The sequence below is a fragment of the Crocuta crocuta genome, unplaced genomic scaffold (assembly GCF_008692635.1).
Source record: "Crocuta crocuta isolate KB4526 unplaced genomic scaffold, BGI_CrCroc_1.0 scaffold26, whole genome shotgun sequence".
Taxonomy (NCBI): domain Eukaryota; kingdom Metazoa; phylum Chordata; class Mammalia; order Carnivora; family Hyaenidae; genus Crocuta; species Crocuta crocuta.
In genome coordinates this window covers 12269633-12286839 of record NW_027532249.1, presented here as the reverse complement: position 1 = coordinate 12286839, position 17207 = coordinate 12269633, and the positions used below count along the sequence as shown (strand labels likewise).

The window sequence follows — 17207 nt, the reverse complement described above, 5'->3', positions numbered from 1 at the left end:
TCAAATTTAGAGAAATAGATATAAGGGATTGAGACATGCACTGAAGGGGCAGAGAGTCACATAAAAGCAAAAGTGAGTATCTAGGATTTCAGACTTTTTCTATGTCCTTTTTTTTTTTTAAATCCAGTTGAGAAGTAATTAAAAATCTTGGGTTTATTGTCAAATAAGTTATAGTACTTTTATGTGTTTAACAGAGATAAGCAATACACAAAACACAGATTTGATTTAGAAGTGAATAGGTTATAAATATTAAAATAAGCATTACAAATGTTAAAGATATAAATTTAAAAGATACACACACAAACTTGACATACTGTTGCATATTCTTTTTTAAATTTTTTTAATGTTTATTTTTGAGAGAGAGAGGGACAGAGTGAGAGCAAAGGAGGAGCAGAGAGAGAGAGGGAGACCCACAATCTGAAGCAGGTTCCAGATTCTAAGCTGTCAGTACAGAACCTGATACAGGGCTCAAAACCATGGACTGTGAAATCATGACCTGAGTGAGCCCAAGTCAGACTCTTAATCAACTGAGCCACCCGGGCGCCCCCTGTAATACTACTACCTATTCTTAGTTAAAGGTTTTGGAAATTTTGTTTGCATGGTCATAAACTTGGAAATTGATTTTAATTTGTGTATTTCCTTAATAATGTGTTAATAGTAAGATATTTATGAAGCAGCATGTTTTATAGGGATTCTATTTTAACTAATACTATTTTTTGAGAATTTGATATAAAAACTTAATAGACTACTTAGAAAATGTTATTATTGTTCTTGGTCAAGAAAGTAAGACTCAAAGTGAGAAGTGAATTCAACTCTTACTTATATACCATGTAATCCCTGCCCTCCTCCTTTTATGTCTTTTCTAGCCCAAAATCAGATCTCTCCAAAGGGCATAGAGTAAAATTTATTACTACAATGGTCAAGGAATTCCTTCTCTTTTCCCATTTTTGGTTCTCTGAAACCTCCTGCCTCTTCAGAATCTTGTAGGTGCATGTCCTTTATCAGAGGATCACTTTGGATTTAACAAGAACCTCTTGCTTCAGCTGTTGTTTGAAAAGCTTTCAAAAGTTAGATTTAATCATCAGAGTATGACTTTTAGGAGTGTTTGGCTACATTCTTTCAGTTGTTGAACTGAAATTGTGGCTTGAGTTCAGGGATTCTTTCTATTTAGTGAAAGTTAAATATCCTATCCAGGTTTTTTTTTTATCTATATTCTACCCCTTCCCCTTTAACTTTGGTTATAATGATGTCTTATTATGTGTATCTTGGTTTCCTTTTTATTAGGTTAAACATTTCAGAGACTGATCCATTATTGGTAAATACTATTTAGAAAAAAATTTTAATTGAATGATAAATTTCAGGGACATCTAAAGAGTGAGGAAGGTGATGAGTTTTATCTTCCATTCAGGAAAACCAATTCAGAGGATTATCAGATGGTTTGATTGGCTGACTTAAGTTAGAGATCCGTTTAGATTTCAGAATCCTGAATCTTAAGTACACTTAAGAATCAGTCAGCAGAGGGGTGCCTGGGTGGCTTGGTCAGGTAAGCATCCGACTTTGGCTCAGGTCATGATCTGACAATTCGTGGGTTCGAGCCCTGTGTCAGGCTCTGTGCTGACTGCCAGCTCAGAGCCTGGAGGCTGTTTCAGATTCTGTATCTCCCTCTCTCTCTGACCCTCCCCTGCTCACGCTGTCTCTCTCTCTTTCTCTCAGAAATAAATAAAACATTAAAAAAAATTAAAAAAGAAGAATCAATCAGCAGAGGGACGCCTGGGTGACTTAGTTGGTTAAGCGTCCATTGGTTCAGGTCATCATCTCACAGCTCCTGAGTTCAGGGCCCCACATCAGGCTCTGTGCTGACAACTCAGCCTTAAGCCTGCTTCTGATTCTGTCTCCATCTCTCTCTGCCCCTCCCCCGCTCACACTCTGTCCTTTTCTAAAAAATAAACATAAAAAATTTTTTTTTAATTTTAGAAAATTTAACTACAGACTGAAAAAGGGAGAACTTTGACTAGAATACATTTACTCAAAAGTTAAAATAAAGACCTTTTGAAATATGGATTATATTCAGTGAGATGAGTGTTTTTAGGTAGTTGGGTAGATGAAACGATAATATGACTTAGTTTTAGATTTCATCATTCATTATAAAAATTCTCATTTAATTATCTTGTATATCTAGAGCTCAGCCTCTACTTGTCCTAAAGTAGATGCAATCTCTCCTGTTTCCCAATTCTAAAAAGCTTAGAAAAGAAATTATCTGTCGTACAACCTTTTGAAGTTCTTAAATCACTGTTATTATAATTCTTTTATGCCTTCATCCTCCTTTCGGTTCTATGGCAGGTTGTGGTGTAGCACACTGTGTAAATACAAAGTTTACAGCTTAAGTTAAGATTTGCCTATTGCCTAAATGACAAAAAGGCAATGTGATAACTCTCTTGTTCTTTCTCTTTCCTTGTTTTGGAACTATTGACCTAATAATCTGAAAAGAATGTAAAAGTAGATGAAGCACTAGGAAAAAACACTTGGTATCAAATACTCTAATATTCATTATCTCTTATGGGTTATCTGCCTCATTCCCTTTCCATCTAGCTTTATCTGTCTTTGTAATTTAAACCTGTAAATGTGGGTTTCTTGGTGTGTTTCCAAGTATTTGAGTATATGAGAACTTCCAACTTGCCCAAATCTAATCAGTGATTTCGAGATTATACATTTGAATTCTTGAGCATTAATTTCATTTTTATATCACTTCTGAATATAATATATTTGGGGATGGTTCCTTAGCTCTGTTTCTTAAGCAGTATGTGTTTATCCAAGTAAACTTTGGTGTCTTCAGCAGTTAACTTTGATATTTAAGCTGACTGTATTGGCTATTGATTTATATATAGTTAGCCTCAGAGGTCTCTTATTTGGGTAAAGGAGTCAATTGCTGATATGCAATAATACATGTCTAAATTTTTTTGTAAGTTAAAATTGCTTTACATAAAACCTGGAGCCAAGTTGTTTTTGTACTTTATACTTTTATAGCATATTATTGATGATAATCTAGTTAGAGGTCCTAAACAGTTTTTAATCTGTAGAAGCTGATTTCTGTGTTTGTGATGGAAAAGATGGGATTTAAACCATTTTATTTTCAGATTACTACATATATATATGTGACTAATATGTTAACTTGTATCTAAGATGGGAGTAAGTAAACAAAGGAAAAGCTAGGATGTATTTTTTAATTTGTCCCTGAACTTAGTTCATCTGCTTCTGTGAAGGGAATGCACCAGAAGCAAAAACTAAACTTCTCTTCTATAACACTATTGTTTTAAATTGGTGAAAACCAGGGATGCCTGGATGGCTCAGTTGGTTAAGTGTCCAACTTTGGCTCAGGTCATGATCTGATGGCTTGTCGGTTTGAACCCTGCATTGGGCTCTGTGCTAATAGCTCAGAGCCTGGAACCTGCTTCAGATTCCATGTCTCCCTCTTTGTCTGCCTCTTCCCCACTTCCACTCTGTCTCTCTTAAAAATAAACATTTTAAAAAAACCTAAAAATATGTATATTATATATTTTTTTGAGTTCCAAATTTCTTCATTTAATTTAAATGAGAACAAATATAAAATTGAGCTTATTTGATTCATAAAATGCCTTTGATATACAAAATTTCTTTAGAAACACAGAAATGACAGATAAAGTCATAACCTACAACAATCCATTGAAAATATATTAAAGAAACACTAGCAGATTAATCCAAACCTAGAGTTATAAAGCATAAATATTTTTGGCATTTATTCTCATAAGAGAAATAACTGGGGTGTGGGTATTTTGGCATACACAATTTTGTATAAAGGCCAAAATTTTGATGTCTTACACATCTTTTCTGTGAGGAATTAAATAGTAAGAGCTGCAGTTTGGAGCACACTGAAGGAAAATTTTCCTAACAAAACTTGTTGCTTTTGTAAGAATATTTGTGAGTGATTAGCAACCTTCTGCATGTTATTTAATGTAAAACTGTCCTTTGGATTTTTTTTTAATGTGTATTTTTGAAGGAGTACAAGCAGGGGAGGGGCAGAAAGAGGGGGACAGAGGATCCAAAGCGGGCTCTGCCCTGACAGGCTGATAGCGGTGAGCTTGACAGGCTCGAACTCACGATCTATGACATCATGACCTGAGCCAAAGTTGGACACTTATCCAAGTGAGCCACCCAGGTGCCCCTAAAACTGCCCTTTGGTTTTTAAACCATTATTTACAAAGGGTAGCTTTAACTGACAAAGTTGGGGGGGAAAGCAGAACTGTAAAATAATCAACAAATATATATCAAGTGCCTACCTACCCTGTGTGTCAGATGCCTTGGAGTATATTAAAATAGTGTTAGGATATGGTCCCTGATCTTACAGAACTTACAAGGAACTACTTAAGGAGACAAAATAATTATTGATGAACTAAGTAATAGCAACTAAGAAGTTGCTGGGAGTAGTTGGGAAAAGAGAAGGATTGTTTTGAGCTGAGTTTTCTCATTTTCTCCACCTTAACAACTACAACTTAGATGAAGAGGAGTAACAAAAGCAAAGAACATTAGGTACACGGAAGAAGTTGGAACAAGAATAATATTACTCCCAATTCAATTAACTGTAAAACTTTTTAGTTAAAGGACTGAATAGCATCGTGTTCTAGGAACAGAAACTCAGAAATTAGCCTGCCAGGGTAAACTATAGCTTTGATAGTTCCTGATAAACATAGTTACTGATGACCTTGGGCAAGTCAGTTTACCGTCTAAGCTTTGGTGTTTTTCATTTGAAAATGGAAAATGATTGTAGAATCTATACTAGCCTTTATTCATAGGAGTATAATATACATTCATGGGATAATATACATAGATTAAATGTGAGATATTACTTGGAAAGCACATGTCCAACAAATGTTCAGTAAATGTTACCTATTGTTACAATTACTCTAAGACTTATATGTTTTACAGCTTTTAAGTTATGTGGGGAAAGGCATTACATATTCCTGTTAGGGTCATGATTTAAGCATTGTACTTGAAAATTGGTTACTTTCTAAATTTTTTTGTGTTTCAAATATAAGACCGCTGTAGAAAACAATTAAATTCTCTTATCTCTAACCTGATAAAAAGAATGATTTTTAAAAATCATCTTTTTCCTCCAGCTATTTCTCATAAACATTAATTGTATTTAAACAGTAATAATATTTATTTTTAAATGCCCTGATTGTATTAGTCAAGGAATTTCTGGTATGCACAAACTGGTTAAAGTAATAGCAGCTGACCATCTCAATTCTGTGTTTTTGGGCTATTTATTAAGTTCTGGTATCACAAACTTAAAGTCTTTCTTTATACCTCTTTAGTTAGGAAAGAATTGCAGTTGGACTTAACACTAGAATTATGTGCCCCCTCAACCAAATTTCAGCAATTTTATGAAATTATTATAGATGTTTTACCAAAACGTTTATTAGAATATTGTGCTAAGAAAACAAATAAAATGCTTGTCTCTTATTCTTTATATCTAGTTGATTCTGCCTGCATTCCTTATTTATTTATCTTCTATTCTTATCTTCTGTGAGTAATAGGACACCTCTCTGTACTTTTGCCTGCTCTTTCTTGTGTAAATCATTGCTCTGATTTGTTCCACTTGCTGCATTTTTTATTTTGCTAAATAGTTTTATAAGTGTTAAATTATATTTAAAGTCTTCTGTATCGTATCCCATTTAAGCTGCAATCCATTCCAGTCTTGCCTGGCTCTAAAGGGTATTGTTTTAGTTCATACTTTTATAATTGAGTACTAAATGTTAATTTTATGGGAAAAGTGGCTTGGAATTTCTTTCTGCAATATTTGTATGGCCATTACAGTTGATTTGTGTGATTGAAGCATGGAAGAGCAAATTGTAGCACTTATTCATTTAGCTGTGTTCAAATGCCTGTTGCTGCATGCCATCAAACAACTTGTAATAGCTTTTCCTCTTATTACTACTTAAGGCTGAATACTACATATTCTTTCCCTCCTAGAGTCAAGAATTGAAGGTTGGCTTTCAATACCAAATAGAGGAAATATCAAACGATATGGCTGGAAGAAACAGGTATATATGCCTCATTTTTTCTAATTGATATTCTGTTATATATTTTACTTTCAAAGCATAGAACTTGTATTATATTGCTTTATTATTAGTATTAATCTAAGATTAATACAATATACTTTAGACGTAAATGACAAGTGTTGTGTTTATCATTTTAAACCAAGTTGCTATTGCTCTTATATATCTTCCCCTGTTTTTCTCATTTCAGTATGTTGTAGTAAGCAGCAAAAAAATTTTGTTCTATAATGATGAGCAAGATAAGGAACAATCTAATCCATCCATGGTATTGGACATAGAGTAAGTTGTCTTTGGTTGAATTTTAAATCAGTTGGGTGTTATTTTATGATAATTATTTATAGACTTACAATTTAGTTCATATTTTGTTATTTAAATGATATTACCTGCTTTTCTTAACAAATTTTAAAACTTCATATTAGGGAGCCTGGGTGGCTCAGTTGGTTGAGCATCCAACTCTTGATTTCAGCTCAGGTCATGATCAGTTCATGGGTTCAAGGCTCACATCAGGCTCTGTGCTGACAGTGTAGAGCCTTCTTGGGATTCTCTCTCCCTGCCCCCCTCTGTTCCTCCCTCACTCTCTCAAAATAAATAAACTTTTAAAAAAATTTTAATAAAAATAAAAGAATAAAATTTCATATTAAATCTTTATCAAAATGGAAGAGGGGGAATTTTACATAGCTGATTCATGTATTCTAAAGACAAATTTTTTATTTCAAATGTTTATTGATTTTTAAGTTCAGAGAGCATTTCCAAAAGTACTGTATATGATTATGCAGTCATTGTTAAGGATATATAAATATATCTTTTGCTTTTAATATTAGGTCACAGAGGCCTTTACTAAGCTTAGGATGTTTCCCCTGCATTCATTCTTTTTTTTTTATGTTTTTATATATTACTGAGACAGAAACAGGGCATGAGTGGGGGAGGGGCAGAGACAGAGACAGAATCGGAAACAGGCTCCAGGCTCTGAGTTAGCTATCAGCACAGAGCCCTATGCTAGGCTCAAACCCACAAACCATGAGATCATGACCTGAACTGAAGTCAGACGCTTAACCAACTGAGCCACCCAGGCGCCCCATCTGAAACCATTTCTTAAGCACTGATGTCTGTATCATCATGAGGGCTATAGATTGTACAAGGATGAGTAAGACAGTTCCATATTTAAGGAGCTTACATACAAGTGGTAGAAAAGGGTCAAACATGCAACAAAATATAAATTCAAAGTGAAATGTGATGGGTGCTATTTATGAAAAATATAAACTTAAAGTGTTGACATTCCTTTGTAATTAAACATGTGTGAAATCAATTATACCTAGAATATAAAAAGAATTGAGCAGCTACCAGAGGGTTCTCAAATTCTATTTCCCATTTTTTTCTTTTTTTCAAGTATAATTAACATACAGTGTTATGTTAGTTTCAGGTGTGCAATATAGTGAGTCAGCAATTCCATGTATATTCAGCGCTCCTCATAATATGTATAATTTTAATCCCCTTCACCTATTTCACTCATCGCCCCACCCACCTCCCTTCTGGTAGCCATCAGTTTGTTCTCTAAGAGTCTGGTTTTTTGTCTTTTTTGTTATTGTTCATTTGTTTCTTAAATTTCACTTAGGAGTGAAACAGGGTATTTGTCTTTCTCTGACTGACCTAGCTCACGTAGCATTATACCTTCTAGATCCAAGGTCCATCTATGCTGTTGCAAATAACAGGATTTCATTCTTTTTTATGGCTGAGTAATACTCTTTTCACCTACGAATGGGTGTTTGTGTTGTTTCCATATCTTGGCAATTATAAATAATGGTAGAATAAACATAGGGGTTGTATATATTCCTTCAAATTAGTGTTTTTGTATTCTTTAGATAAATACCCAGTAGTAGAATTACTGGATCATATGATAATTCTATTTTTAATTTTTTGAAAAACCTTTGTGTTGTTTTCCATAGTGGCTGCACCAGCATGCATTCCCACCAACACAAGGGTTCCTTTTTCTTCACATTCTTGCCAACATTTGTTATTTCTTATATTTTTAATTCTAGCTATTCTGACAGGTATAAGATGTTCTCTCATTATTGTTTCAAATTGCATTTCCCTGATGGTTACTGATGTTGAGCATCTTTTCATGTGTCTGTTGGCCATCTGTATGTCTTCTTTGGAAAAATGTCTGCTCATGTCCTCTCCCCATTCTTAAATTGGATTCTTTGGGAGTTTTTTGGTGTTGAATTGTATAAGTTCTTTATATAAATAACTTATTACATAATCATTTGCAAATATCTACTCCCATTCAGTAGGTTGATGGCTTGTTTTGTTGGTTTCTTTTGCTGTGCATTTCATTTTGGTGTAGTCCTAATAATTTAATTTTGGTTTAGTTTCCCTTGCCAAAGGAGACATATGTAGAAAAAATCTTTGACTTTATCAAAGAGATTACCGCTTATATTTTCTTCTAGAAGTTTTGTGATTTCAGGTCTCACTTTTAAGTCTTTAATCCATTTGAAGTTTATTTTTGTGTATGGTGTAAGAAAGTAGTCCGGTTTTTTTATTTTTGTTTTTGTTTTTGTTTTTGTTTTTGTTTTTGTTTTGCGTGTAGCTGTCTAGTTTTCCCAGCACCATTTGTTGAAGAGACATTTACCTGTTTTGTGTTCTTGCTTCCTTTGTTGTAGGTTAATCAATCATCAAAGCATGGGTTTATTTCTGGGCTCTCTATGCTGTTCTGCTGATCTATGTGTCTGTTTTTGTACCAGTACCATACTGTTTTGATTTCCTTATTTTTTGAAGAAGTATTGGTTTTAAACATTTAAATGACCAACTTAAGTGGAACAATACATAAATACTAATATTAGAGACATCTTTCAGCTAAGTTAAATGCTTTCAGATTTATGAAAGTCTGTTGTTTTACCTTTTTATTGAAGTATAATTTTTATAAAATGCATACATCATAAGTGTTCTGTTCTTTTGACAGTTAAAACACCCATGTAATCATTACCCATTACAAAATAAAGAATATTTCCATCATCCTAGAAAGCCCACTTATACCATTTCCTCAGGGGGAAAAAAAAAGTTTATCTGAATTCTTTTACTGAGTTTTGCCTCTCCTGGAGCTTCATATAAATGGAATCATTGTGCCTGGCATCTTTTACCCAGCATAGTGTTTTGCTATGTGTATCAGTGTCTGTTCCTTTTATTGCTGAGTGGTATTTCATTGAATTAATATATCTCAATTTGTTTATCCATTCTTCTGTTGATGAACATTTGGCTTGCTTTCAGTTAGGAGTTATTATAAATAAGACTGTTATGAACATTCTTTTGGTGGATTTATGTTTTCATTTTTTCATGTGTAATTACTTAGTGGAATCCTGAGTATTGAATAAATCTGCGTTTAATCTTTTAAAAATCTACCAAATAGTCCTCAGAAATAGTTACACTGTGTTATGCTCACCAGCAGTATATGAATTTCAGTTCCATGTTTTCACCATCTTATGGTGCTATCAGTCTTTGATTTATGCTGTTCTTTTTTATTTTTATTTTTTCATTTTAATTCCAGTGTAGTTAACATTTTAACTATTCTAATGAATGTGAAATGCTAGCTCATTATTGTCTTAACTTGTATTTTCCCCCATTACTAATGATAACAAAAATCTTTTCAGGTGTTCATTGGCCATTTGTGTATCTTAAATATTTCCATGTCTTTTGCCCATTTTTAGTTGGATTGCTTGTCTTTTATAAGATAGATTTGTAAAAGTTTTTTTAATTTTTTTTTTTTTTTTGAGAGGGAGACAGCGTATAAGCAGGGGAGGGACAGAGAGAGAGACACACACACACAAATCTGAAGCAGGCTTCAGGCTCTGAGTTGTCAGCCCAGAGCCTGACACAAGGCTCATACTGATGAACTGCAAGATCGTGACTTGAGCTGAAGTCAGAAGCTTAACCAACTGAGCCACCCCCCAGGTGGCCCTGTAAAAGTTCTGTACATATATTCTGGATATGAGTTCTATATCAGAAATAGTGCAAATATTTCCTAATCTGTGGCTTGCCTATTCATTTTCTTTATGGTGTCTTTTAATGGAAACAAATGTATTAATTTTTAAAAGATAGCCTTTTGTAGTCCAAGAAATTTTGCCTCCAAGGTGAATATATTCTCTGTCTTTTTTTAGGAGCTTTCTTTTTCTAAGCTTTATATTTAAGTTATGATTTAAAAAAAAATTTTTTTAGGGTGTATTTATTTTACAAACACAGAATGTGAGTGGGGCTGGGGTCAAGGATAGGGTACAGAGAGAGGGGGAGACACAGAATCTGAAGCAGGTTCCAGGCTCCAAGCTGTCAGCACAGAGCCCATTGCAGGACTTGAACTCATGAACCACAATATCATGAGCCAAAGTCAAACGCTTAACTGACTGCGCCGCCACCCATTAAGTTATGATTAATCTCAAAATTTATTTTTGTGTATGGTAAGAGGTTGCAGTTGAAGTTAGTTTTGTATGTGCATGTGTATTTTCCATGTGGATATCTGGTTATTCCAGTACTATTTATTTTTATATATTGATCTTGAATCCACTAATCTTGTTTATTAACCAGTTTTATTGGGTTTTTGGTGGATTCCATAGGGCTTTTCTACAAATGTAATCGCATAATCTCCAAATAATGATAGTTTTACTTCTTTCCATTCTATATGTCTTTATCACATCTATGGATTCATATGATCACCACCAAATACAGAGCAGTTCCATCACAGGGAACCATAATGCTATCCTTTGTAGCCAAAACAAGTGCCTTTTCTGCCCCCATCTGTAATCTTGTTTTCCACCTCTATAATTTTGTGTTTTCAAGCATGGTCATATAAATGGAACCAAATAGTTTGTAACCTTTGAAATCGTCTCTTTTCACACAGAATAATTTTCTTGAGATTCATCCAAGTTATCGTTTGTTCCTCTTTCTTGTTGAGTAGTATTCCATGATATGAATGTACCACAGCGTTTAACCATTCATTTGGGCTGTTCTCAGGTTTGGGCTCTTATAAATCAAGCTTATCTGAACGTTCATGTACAAGTTTTTATGTAAATATAAATTTTCATTTCTATGGAATAAAGGCCCAGGAATTCAGTTGCTGGGTCATATGTTAAGTTTATGTTTGTTTAGTTTTGTAAGAAACAGCCATGCTGGTTTTCAAAGTGACTCTGCAGTTTTTACATTTCTACTACAGTTGTGTGAGTGATCTAGTTTCTCTGCATCTTCATCAGCATTTGATATTATTACTATTTTTAGTTTTTAAAGTCTGATAGGTGTGTAGTGATGCCTATGGTGATTTTAATTTGCATTTCTCTAATGACTAACGATGTTGAACATCATTTAATGTGCTTATTTGCCACCTGCATGTCCTCTTCAATGAAATGTTTGTCTTTTACTGTAAATGAGTTTAATAGTTTATGTCATACTTATTTTCATCTTAGTAAATTGTTTCACGTCCGACCTGTAACCCAAGGAGATGTTTACAGAGCTGAAACTGAAGAAATTCCTAAAATATTCCAGGTAAAAAACCTTTAAATTCTAATTTTAGAAGATCTTTTAATTAAGGACTAAATGCATTTTGTGAAGTATACAAAAACACCAATGTTTTTTTATAGTTTGAAACTTATATGTACAAATTAAGACTTTTTAAAATCTTCCTTTTACCATTCCTGAATGTAGATTCTATATGCAAATGAAGGTGAATGTAGAAAAGATGTAGAGATGGAACCAGTACAACAAGCTGAAAAGACTAATTTTCAAAACCATAAAGGCCATGAGTTCATTCCTACACTCTACCACTTTCCCGCCAACTGTGAGGCCTGTGCCAAACCTCTCTGGCATGTTTTTAAGCCACCTCCTGCCCTAGAATGTCGAAGATGCCATGTTAAGTGCCACAGAGATCACTTAGATAAGAAAGAGGACTTAATTTCTCCATGTAAAGGTAAGGCATAAAAATTACTTTTACAGTTTATAACAAATTAGAAAATTAAGTCCCACTGAAATAATTTCTTCTGGGGTGCCTGGGTGGCTTAGTCGGTTGAGCGTCCGGCTTTCGCTTAGGTCATGATCTCGCGGTTCGTGGGTTCGAGCCCCGCGTCGGGCTCTGTGCTGACTGCCAGCTCAGAGCCTGGAGCCTGTTTCAGTCTGTGACTCCCTCTCTCTCTGACCCTCCCCTGCTCACGCTGTCTCTCTCTCTCCTAGAAATAAATAAAACATTAAAAAAAAAAAAGAAAAAGAAATAATTTCTTCAAATGTAACATTTTCTATACCAAGTTAAAAAGAGATTATAAGAAGTAGTATTTTGACACTAGTGGAGCAACATGTAGCTGTCATTTCACAGCTACAAATCCAGCTTNCTTTAAGAAATTACTCTAAATTGGAGAGAAAAGCTATAGGTGAGTTCCACTATATTATTCCTCCTTAAATTTTTGCCTTCTGCTTGTTTTCTGTTTGTCTGGTTTTCACTGCCTGGACCAACATACAGGATCATAAAGAAGCACCTTCTAGTTTAGCAAGAGTAGCTTGAGGGAAAGAATATAGGCAATAGCTATTTTAAGATAAGAAACTTAAGTTCTAAAAATACATTAATTTGTTTCACTTCCACTTTTTGTTATTGTTATTTCTTTTATTACTTTATTTTTCTTAATAGTTTGTGATTAATGTCTTCTTTTTAAATTTTCAGGCTTAATTAAGGAGAGATATTGTCCAAGCTTAATTAAGCATAGTAAAGCTTTTAAAATTTTAGGCACTTACAAAATTATGCATTCAGTAGGGCCATTTTATATGCTTACTGTATGACTTTGTTTTTTCTATTTTTTTAAAATTTTTTAAATGTTTTATTTATTTCTGAGAGAGAGAGAGAAAGACAGTGTGAGCAGGGGAGGGTCAGAGAGAGAGGGAGACACAGAATCCGAAACAGGCTCCAGGCTCTGAGCTAGCTGTCAGCACAGAGCCTGATGTGGGGCTCGAACCATGAACCGTGAGATTACGACTTGAGCCGAAGTCGGACGCTTAACCAACTGAGCCACCCAGGCACCCCTATTTTTTCTGTTTTTTTAAATGTTTATTTCTTCTGCGATAGCACATGTGCACGCGAGCCAGGGAGGGGCGGAGAGAGAAGGAGAGGGAAAGAATCTGAAGCAGACTCTGCATTGTCAGCATGGAACCCAGTGCACGGCTAAATCACACAAACCATGAGATCAAGACCAGAGTTGAAATCAAGGGTCTGATGCTCAACTGACTGAGCCACCCAGATGCCCCTGTATGACTTTAATTGTATCTTTTTTGGTTTTAACAGTCAGTTATGATGTAACATCAGCAAGAGATATGCTGCTGTTAGCATGTTCTCAGGATGAACAAAAAAAATGGGTAACACATTTGGTGAAGAAGATCCCTAAGAATCCACCATCTGGTTTTGTTCGTGCATCCCCGCGAACACTTTCTACAAGATCCACTGCAAATCAGTCTTTCCGAAAAGTGGTCAAAAATACATCTGGAAAAACTAGGTAAGGATTGCACTGTTAACCTTTCTGACAATGTGAAAGTGATTGGTTAATATCTATTAAAATCTAAAATCTAATTGTTCTTTTCCCCATCGAGGGCATCATTTTATATATGACATGAAATGACTTCACAAATTAGTTTGATTCCTGTTTGAAGTTAATAATGATTTTAAACTTCATATTTAGTTCCAGGGCCATATGTCAGATTTCACTATCTTGGTTGGTATACATGGCACATACTTAGCCTTAACGTTTTAAACTACTTGTGGTTGTTTTTTCAATCAAAATTACTTGGTATTATCAGTGAAAATGGTGTTGCAAATAAACTTCCCAGTTAAATATCCCCCTTCTATGTATTTTTACCTGATTTTGATAGAATTTTTTCAAAATATTTATATGATATAATAATTGCAAGACATATTTAAACCCTCCCTGGAAAAGGGGTGATGATATCTCATTAAGTTCTCATACATTTTTGTACATAAACGAGGCTCAGAGGAATCAAGCCACTTGAGCAAGATCACACAGCTAGTGGCACAGTCAGGGTTGAAACCTATTTTTATTTTTATCTAGTTCTAAAGCCTATGTTTTTTATCCTATACCAAATACTAACTTTCCTGGAGTGTAACCCCTGTGTTAAGAAGAACATTTTAATCTAGAACTGAGACCTAACACTGATTTGTATCTTTGCTGATGTCACTCAAGTCATCCAAGCAGACTTAAAAACATTTTAAAAAAACCTTTTTTTAATCTTTATTTATTTTTGAGAGAGAGACAGAGAGAGCATAAGCAGGAGAGGAACAGAGAGAGATGGGGGACAAAGAATCTGAAGCAGGTTCCAGGCTGTGAGCTGTCAGCACAGAGCCCGACGTGGGGCTCAAACTCAAGAATCATGAGATCATGACCTGAGCTGAAGCCAGAAGTTTAACTGACTGAGCCACCCAGATGCCCCAAAACCATGTTTCATTCATCCCATTTCTTCACTCCCTATTAATCAATAACCAAATCTAACTCTTTGGAAATGCCTACTTAGACATTATACCTTCCATATTCTTCACCCTCCATACTACTTGAGTGTATTATCACCCCACTCCTGACTTATTTCTGTAAAATCTTATATCACCTCTCTCCAGGATAAAGCTGGATCTAAAATTATATAAAATTGAATTATAGCTTTGTAAAAAGCAAAACAAAAAAAATACCATGTGTTTGAAATAGAGTAGAAGCAGAAAGAAGATAATGCTAAGTGTATTTTTCCTTTTTCTGTTTTCCAAATTTAGGTATTAATTACACATAAAGGTAATATATATTTACCTTTCCCTCCATATTTGTTTCTTGCATTTTTAAACTGAGTATATTTCTTTTTTGTTTTTTAATGTATACTTATGTCTGAGAGAGAAAGAGAGACAGAGCATGAGCAGGGGAGGGGCAGAGAAAGAGGGAGACACAGAATCTGAAACAGGCTCCAGGTTCTGAGCTGTCAGCACAGAGCCTGATGTGGGGTTCGAACTCGTGGACTGCAAGATCATGACCTGAGCAGAATTCAGATGCCCAACTTGGATAACTGAGCCATCCAAGTGCCCCTGAGTATATTTCTTAAATTACAACTTTTTCTTTTTCTTCCCCCCCGCAGCAGTTAACCATGTGACCTAACGCCTTGTGGAATCATGTGGAATGCTACCTGAAAAACCAGGCTTCTTTAACCATGCAGACAGGCTGTTCCTTTGACACAAATATCACAGGCTTCAGGGTTAAGATTGCTGTTATTCTGTCCTTGCTTTGGCACAAAAGCACACTGAGGGTTTTTTTGTTTTTTGTTTTTTGTTTCAATTGCGGGTTTGCCTACAGGTAGATTAGATTAATTATTACTATGTAATGCAAGTACAGTTGGGGGAAAGCTTAGGTAGATATATTTTTTTAAAAAGGTGCTGCCTTTTTGAATTTCTGAGAAAATGCCTGTCAATCATGATAGAACACAGTTTTCCTCATATGAGTGAGAGGAAGGGACTTTCACTTTCAAGTGGAATGGCCAATCACTATGAAGATCAGCTCATGGAAGGAGTAAAGAAAATATCTCAAAATGAGACAACTGAAATTCTTTTAAATGACTTCAGTCTTTGTGCTCTTGTAAGACTATACAAAACTATTTTAAGAAAACAGTGACATCACTTGACTTCAGTGCCCTCACTGTAGAATTTAAAAGCCTCACCTTTGATTGCCCATGGTGGACTTATGGAGAATAAATATTTTACATTATGCTTTACAAAATACTGTATGTGTTTCAGCATGTTTATAGATTGGGGAATGGGAGAAGGCAAAAAACCATTTATTTTTTTTTTACATTNGTAAAAAAAAAAAAAAAAAAACCCAAGTTTTAAAAGCATTTTGTGGGGTACATCATTTCTGTAATTGTATAATGTATTTCTTTGTGGTTTTAAGTGATAAAGACATTAAGTTAACAAACATATAAGAAATGTATGCACTGTTTGAAATGTAAATTATTCTTAGAACACTTTCAATGGGAGTTGCATTGCCCTTTTAGTGCCTTAATTTGAAAATTATTTTACTGCCATGACTAAATATAGAAATTTCAAAAGAACATATTTTCAAAAACGTGTCAGTGGGTTTTTTTCATTGATAATTGGTTTAATTTAAAATATTTAGAGGTTTGTTGGACTTTCATAAATTGAGTACAATCTTTGCATTAAACTACCTGCTACAATAATGAATGACTTTATAAAATTCTGCAAAATATGTAGGTTATATCAATATAAAATTATGACAATACATCTGTGATGTTTTCCAGTTAACATAGGAATTACCAGATAAATACTGTTAAACTCTTGTCCTATACAAGAGTTGATTCATATGGGCAGTATGATTTATTGTTTATTTTTTTAACCAAATACCTCCTCAGTAATTTATAATGGCTTTGCAGTAATGTGTATCAAATAAGAAGCACTGGAAAACTGATTTGTCTCTAGGATGATATGCATGTTTCAAGTGGTATTGAAAGCCGCACTGATGGATATGTAATAATAAACATATCTGTTATTAATATGCTAATGACTCTGTGCTCATTTAATGAGAAATAAAAGTAATTTATGGATGGATACCTTTAATAATGACTGGTGTTTTCTCATGGCTGAAATGAATAGAAACCTTGTTATAAAGTAGTCCCTGACTGTATACCAATGTTTGTTAAATTCCGTAACTAGATTAAAGTGAATTTTTAAAAGAAAATTTGGTTTGGGCTCTAAAACAAGTTGTTACAGTTGAAATGAAAAATTGTCTAATGTCTGTTGGGAAACAGTTCTCTGTAAGTCCCTTGCATTTCTCCACATCTTGTGAGCAGTGGCTCTGACAGCCTTAATTCTGGATTATCTTTACCAAAGTTATTTGTATAGTGAACAGCCTTGGACAATATCATGTCTCTGTCAAGAGAAAGGCAGGTTGTTTACAACCCAATATAATAAAAGGTAATGTCTCCCTCTAGAACAAAAGTTGGCAGATTTTTCTTGTGCTCCTTATAAGAGAATCAAATATACTAAACTTCAGATCCTTAGATGTAATCCAAACCCACTGCGTGCTCAGCACCCCCTTAGCCACTCTT

The 17207-nt window shown here is 34.4% G+C and overlaps 1 protein-coding gene across 2 annotated transcripts in view; it reads left to right on the top strand.

Annotated features, from left to right (window-relative positions):
- The window catches only part of ROCK1 (Rho associated coiled-coil containing protein kinase 1), a 169406-nt gene extending 153544 nt beyond the window's left edge, over nt 1–15862 (top strand). For both annotated transcript variants that reach the window (XM_077778069.1, XM_077778068.1), the window contains exons 28-33: nt 6007–6077; nt 6283–6371; nt 11534–11612; nt 11772–12033; nt 13390–13597; nt 15228–15862. In XM_077778069.1, the coding sequence (XP_077634195.1) occupies nt 6007–6077; nt 6283–6371; nt 11534–11612; nt 11772–12033; nt 13390–13597; nt 15228–15234 (716 nt within the window). In that variant the 3' untranslated portion in view covers nt 15235–15862. The remainder of the gene's footprint in view (nt 1–6006; nt 6078–6282; nt 6372–11533; nt 11613–11771; nt 12034–13389; nt 13598–15227) is intronic.
- Nucleotides 15863–17207: the final 1345 nt, after the last annotated feature.